This window comes from Paramormyrops kingsleyae, chromosome 13, assembly GCF_048594095.1.
Source record: "Paramormyrops kingsleyae isolate MSU_618 chromosome 13, PKINGS_0.4, whole genome shotgun sequence".
Lineage (NCBI taxonomy): Eukaryota > Metazoa > Chordata > Actinopteri > Osteoglossiformes > Mormyridae > Paramormyrops > Paramormyrops kingsleyae.
The window spans coordinates 31564139-31570332 of record NC_132809.1 but is presented as its reverse complement, the minus strand read 5'-3'; the positions used below and the strand labels follow the sequence as shown (position 1 = coordinate 31570332).

The window sequence follows — 6194 nt, the reverse complement described above, 5'->3', positions numbered from 1 at the left end:
TATTTAGGGAGCACTAGCAGTCTAATGAGGCATCATGCAGGAATTCATGGAATAGACATCTGATTAACAGGAAGGCAAACATTTCAAATGACCATTAGTGTTAATTAAAGTTGCTTTTATGCAGCTCAGGAATATCAAAGAATGAAAGTGTCTTTCCCAAGAAGACCTCATTCTTAGCCACTGTGCAACCTACTCTTGCTCTGCCACAGATCCTGTGTATGATGAAGGCGTACGCATCAGATAATGTTCTACTGTTACCCCCCCGCGCCCCTGGGGAGACGCTGCCCCCGGAGCTGTTGGACTTTTACAGAGAGCAGAACACACAGAAGCAGGAGGAGGAAGGTTTGCCTGCTGCTTTCAGAGCCGTTTGGCGACCGAAGCGCTTTCTGATCTTCTGCAACTGTTTTTGTGAAATTATTTGTAGCCTTTTGTTTGACAAGTGATGGTAAGGATCTCGGTGGCTTTCTGGGTGCCAGAGCCGACGGCCACCGTGTCCCAGGAGAGGGAGCGTCCCGAGGCAGCCCTGAAGGATGAGAGGAGGGACACAGTGCAGCCAGGGGACCGCGAGTCTGAGGAGGACTGCAAGAGGGTCATGGACGAGTCACTTAATCGAGGTTCTGCTTGTAGGGATGTGAGGCGCTTTAATGAAGCCCTGAGGCGTCCATTAAAAACGGGCCTCAAATGACCTTGTTTATTGAAATTACTCCTCACCCCCCCACCCGGTTTGTCAGCTGTTATCATTGCCACTGACCCGCCACCCTCCCTCCCCTTCAACAACATTTTTTGTGCGTCTGGTAGACAGACTTAATCTTTGTCCCCGAGGCCAAGGGATATTAGTCACCCCTGAAATGGAGTCTTGCACGAGCTCGCGATCTGTCTTCAGCTTACTTAAGTAGCGAATGTTGATTCTTTACCATGATGCTGTTTTTCTCAGGACTGCTAAGAGATCTGGGCGGCAGTAAGGAGAGCGTCTGCGTGGGGGATCTGGAACTAAACCCTGTTTCCAGGGCCATCGCCCGTCACATGGGCATCGACCTCTCGCCGGCGGCTCATGCAGCTAGAAATCGCAGGGGCATCGCCATCATCGTTTACGGAGCTCCACTTTCTGGTATCTGTACCTGTCCCCTTCAATGCTACATTCTCATGTAAGACCACTCGGTGAGGACTTGGCGGGGAAAAGCATCTTTATTGGCAACATTTTCCCATTTCAGGGTTAGTCAGGAGCTAGAGGAGGTTAGAGGCTCTGGGGCTGGTGTCAAATTAGCATCTGAGTGAGTAGGGTGAGAGGAAATGGCGCACGCTGATACAGAGAGATTTTGAGAACAAGGGAGGGAACAAATCAATAGAAATGAATTCACACAGGTGCAAGCCATACATTTAAGATTGCCTTCCGCCTAATTAGGTGTACAGTACCTCACCTGATTTGTGTCAGTTTGTTGCTCTAAATCAGTGTCTCCCAATCCAGTCCTCTGGGACCCACAGTCGGTCCATGTTTTTGCTCCCTCCGAGCTCCCTGTCAGACAGTCTACATTTTGAAAATTCTAAAATGAGTTTGGGGTGTTAAGCTGTAAAGCGAAGTGGGATACGAGATGAGCTGCTGCTTACCAGGTAAAACGGAGACGGCCGTGACCCTGGCGAAGTATTACGGAGCGGCGTGCCTGAGCATTGACGCAGTGGTGCGGGAAGCCGTCTCCAGTGGCCGCAGTACCGCCGGGCTCCAGGCGAGGCAGCTGTGTGCCAGGGCTGCCCAGGAAGAGGAGGCCGGTAAGTCATACTGAGCTCCCACAGACTCGCATCTCGCAGGACCTGCTGCAGTGGAGCCTGTTTGTCAGCTACGTTTGACTTCATACACATAATGTTGTACATTGTGTTATCTTTGTACAGTAGGTGTTCCAGCTTTATCATGGTGACTGGTTGAGTTAAAAATAAACCATGGATCTCTGTAACTTAAGGTCTTCGTATCTCTAAGCTGTCTGTTCAGCGTATAAATAAAACTGCATGCGTCTGTTAAGTAATGGTCTTCTTACCGTTCTGATGCACATTGTGCCCCCCTGCATCTAGCTCAAGCTGTTATAGGTCCAACAGCACCAGCTGGGGCGGGGGCCACCCTGAGCGAGGAGGCGCTGGCTAAGCACGCGACCGAGGACAACAAGACCACCGGGCACGAGCCGGCCTCCATCTCCATGCACAACAAGACCAGCCCCGCAGGTCCTGCTAGAAATGAGGTGGGCGGGATTACTGTGCTGTCAGTCACTGCCTGGAAGCCAATAAAAGTACCTAGCTGCCAGACTTGTGATAATCCTACAGGGCGCTTTTGAATCGTCAAATCTGATTGGTTGGAAGGGTGTTGATTAGTGATGTTTCAATAAATCTTCATGAACCATTTGCTGTATTTTCTGACCCCACTAGATGGCGCTCTCTGTTCATAAAAGGGCTCAGAGCTTGCACGAATGCAAAGAGCACCATTTAGTGTGGTTAAAAAATAAAACAAATGGTATAATTAGGTACAAATGTGTGAAATGTGTATTCACCGTGACATAAGCGAGTTAATGTACTCCAAGCCCTGTGCATCCAAGCCCTGTGCATCCAAGCCCTGCATTGTGCATTTTTAAACACACAGCCGCAGAGGCGAAGAACCACCCACTGTGCATTAACCCTTACTCATCCTGCAGGCGGCCCCGGCGTGTGGGGAGCTGAGTGTGGGGGAGGCCGTGTGGGGGGGCCGCGCAGAGCTGGGGGACTGTGTGCTGCCGGAGGAGCTGCTGGTGGACATGCTCTCAGAGAGGCTACAAGTGAGAGGGACCCAGCCTCAGTGAATATAACAGCCCATGTTATTACACTTTTGGTTTTCTAATTTATTTTTAATTTTTATATTATTCTCAATCTTCATTTGAAATCCAGTTTCATATTAGTTTTCAGCATGTTTTAATGGTTTGTTTGGTTTTTAATTTAAAGACATATCTATTTAATTTTAATTTCATCTTAAGTTTAATTTTGAAATTTAAAAATGAACAAATCATGACTTTAGCTCAATACTTAAAAATAGTAATAGCATTTGACGTTTGCATTATTTTATTTCAGTGAATTTTGAAGGCAATATTTCTAGTTTTCGGTTAATTGTAGTTTTTATTTTCGTGCCTTATTTTTACTCATGTTTTTTTATAGTCTGAGAAATAGCTTTAGTTTTTGTTAACTCTGATAACAGCCCAGTGAATGTAACAGCCCAGTGAATTTAACAGCCCAATGTCAGTACATATACTGTATAAATCAGAGTGGTGGTTTGTTTAAGGACGTGCTTTTGTGAGGCCCAATCGGATTCCAACGTTGGGCAGATGGGCGGCTCCCTGCACTCTCATGATTTGGAGAAATCTTTTCATATAATAATAATAATAATAATCGCAGGATGAAATAACTTCACAATATCATCGTTATTTTCAGAACATCTGGGCTTCCTGTAGCTGCTGGCAAACACAGCTCTGCTTTTGATACTGTTTCATGTCATTTTCCCATATTTGATGTAGTTTATCCTTTAGATTAAAGGTCTAATTCTGGCTCATATGTGTGAATTGCAAGAACAAGTCGTGATGCGTCATGTTGTCTGCCTCCGCCGTGCGGCTCAGCTCAGCGACTGTCACCGCGGGGCGGTATTTGACGGGTTGGACACGACCTACTGCCACTCGCCGGCCAGTGCCCTGCGGATCCTCCTCAGGGCCTTCGACAACCGCCGCTTCATCTACGTGGTGAACCTGGTGCACACCTACCAGGACTTCCAAACCCGGGAGAAGGCAACGAGGGAGGCTGAAGGTAAGCATGGTGGTGAAGAGAGTCCATCTGGAAGGGTAGAGATACGAGGAGAATGGAGAGGATGGAGAACAAGGCAATGGGAGGCGGTACCCAAAGGAAAGGAAGCAACATGGTGCAGAGCAGAATAAGGAGGTGTAGAAGAACCTGTGTTGTTCATCTCTGTCTGTCTGTCCCTCAGAGAACCAGCAGAGGGAGAACGAGGAGCGGGAGAGGCAGCGTTTGCAGGAAATGGATGAAGATGAGTATGACGCCCTACCAGAGGAGGAGAAGGAGCGCATTGAGCTCAGGCGTCTGGAGGAAGTGAGAGAACGCAGGTACAGTCACACTGCTGCTGGAGGAGTCCAGCGTTCACTCGTATGTGACTGATCAGTGATCACACGTATTAGCGACCAGTGTAAATATCCTTATGTATTATGGGCGGGAAGGTATTCGTATATATTACTGGTAGTATGTGTCATAAACATGTTTTACAGGCAGCGAGAACGGGCAGCACGAGAGGATGAGCGGCGGAGGAACCTCGAGGAACAGGAGAGACTACGGGAAGAGGAGGACTTTAAGAAGAAGAACAAAAAGATGAGGAGAGAGCCTCCAAAAGAGGATGCCTCGAGGAAGGAGAGTCAGCTGGGTGCAAAGCAGGTTTCTGTCGTGAAAATTAAACAATACATGCAGAGTCCTCTATAGCATGCAGGGGGCATATACAGGGGTGAGGCCACAGAGGCACTGGGCTCAGCTGAAAGCTGATTGGCCCCCTGAGTGCTCCTCCTCTGTCACTCAATGATTCAAAACATATCATTGGCTAAAGGTATGTATGTAAAATCCTGGAACCACCCTTGGCAACATGTCTGTGAAACTCTCCTGCATGTTTAAAAACAGGCCTGTGTTTCACAGTCATCCGCTGGTCTGCGCTCTGACTCAAAGCTGGACCAGCCCCTCAAGGAGACAAAAAAGACGCCCTCTGTGGATAACATGGAGTCCAAAGAATCCCCTACAGAGGGCGCCAGAGAGCAGGAGGATGGGGCTAAATGGAGGAGGAATATGGAGGGGAAGGGAGGCGGACGGGAGGAGTCTCCGATGCTCAGTGACGATCCGGAGAAAGAGCAGGTGACTGTAGGGACACACCAACGTGGTGCTACAAATGTCCATTTTCCTCATCTTTAGGTAATTCCTGTGCATATCTAGAGGAAATAATATTTGTTAACAGATAAAAGTTTTTTAAATTTTAATTCAGTAACAGCCACAAAAATTTGTTTATCCTTTGACTGCTACTGGAAGTTAATTGTAAATAGGATATTTGACTTTAAAAGGCTGCACTTCCTTACATCTTGTTTCTTCTCCTCCGTTTAAAAGACTGCAGAATCATTAGGGAGACTCACATAAATAAAGAAATGCTGCTTTGTTTGCTATTTGTGCTTGTTTTCATATATCTCATCTTGCTCTCCTTTTGAGACACACACACACACACACACACACACACAATTGAAAGCACAGCTTGGGGTCCAAGTGCAGGGTTGGCTGTTTATCCGATGCCCCTAAACACTTCTTTTGGAGGGGAGGGGCTGTTAAAGTCCTTGCTTAAGGTCCCAATGTACATGTGACTCTTCTGCCGTAGGCTGGATTCAAGCCAACACCTCTCCCTTGCTGGACACACGCAACCCCCCCATTCATAGTACAGCCCCAGTCATTGGCCGGGTTTCAGTGGTTTTCATTTTCCAGTGACCGTCCTGCCGTTACCCCCCCCCCCCCCCCCAAGCAGGGCCACAGGCTGCTGCAGTCTCGCTTCAGGCGGTACGAGCTGAGCCAGGCCCAGGTGGTCTACATCCTGCAGCACTGGGACAGGTCCCAGGGTCTGCTCCTCCAGACCCCCTCCGTCGAAGACCGACTGGAGGAGCCAGCACTCACCTCCCGTGAGGGCCAGGCCTCCTCTGGCAAGAGGGGCAAAAAAGAGCGGGAGCGAGAGAAGGCAGAGAAGGAGCAGAGGAAACAGAAGATGGACGTCCCCGAGTCCAGGCTGCTGCCAGCCTCTCCAGCTGCCGACAAGGCTCCGCCACTAGGGGGCGACGGCCCGGAGGGGGCTGACAGGGAGCTTCCCTCAGAGGGGGTGCCCCACCTCATCGTCCCTGTGAGTGGGAGGGGCCAAAGCAGCGGCACGGAGATCCTGCAGAACCAAGAGCTCCCCCTACTGGAAGAGGTGCCCTTTGTAACGCAAAAGTGCAGCCGCTTACACAGCAGCATAAGAACCAAGCACATCTTTGTTGTCATTTTGTATGTTTCATATGCCATATGCAATTTGCTCACTTATGACCTCATTTATTATCTCGTTTACCAAGCTGTAGTACACGTCCCCAGAGGCTGCTGTGTTCTGTTGAGTTGAAATATTTTTAATGCAAGTA

General features: G+C 48.8%; 1 protein-coding gene across 1 annotated transcript in view; it reads left to right on the top strand.

Annotated features, from left to right (window-relative positions):
- Positions 1 to 383: 383 nt before the first annotated feature.
- Positions 384 to 6194, top strand: part of hydin (HYDIN axonemal central pair apparatus protein) — a 29501-nt gene continuing 23690 nt past the window's right edge. The window contains exons 1-10 of the mRNA XM_023827097.2: positions 384 to 614; positions 935 to 1108; positions 1609 to 1764; positions 2062 to 2225; positions 2673 to 2792; positions 3621 to 3804; positions 3983 to 4118; positions 4278 to 4440; positions 4678 to 4905; positions 5555 to 5992. Of these exons, the coding sequence (XP_023682865.2) occupies positions 443 to 614; positions 935 to 1108; positions 1609 to 1764; positions 2062 to 2225; positions 2673 to 2792; positions 3621 to 3804; positions 3983 to 4118; positions 4278 to 4440; positions 4678 to 4905; positions 5555 to 5992 (1935 nt within the window). The 5' untranslated portion in view covers positions 384 to 442. The remainder of the gene's footprint in view (positions 615 to 934; positions 1109 to 1608; positions 1765 to 2061; positions 2226 to 2672; positions 2793 to 3620; positions 3805 to 3982; positions 4119 to 4277; positions 4441 to 4677; positions 4906 to 5554; positions 5993 to 6194) is intronic.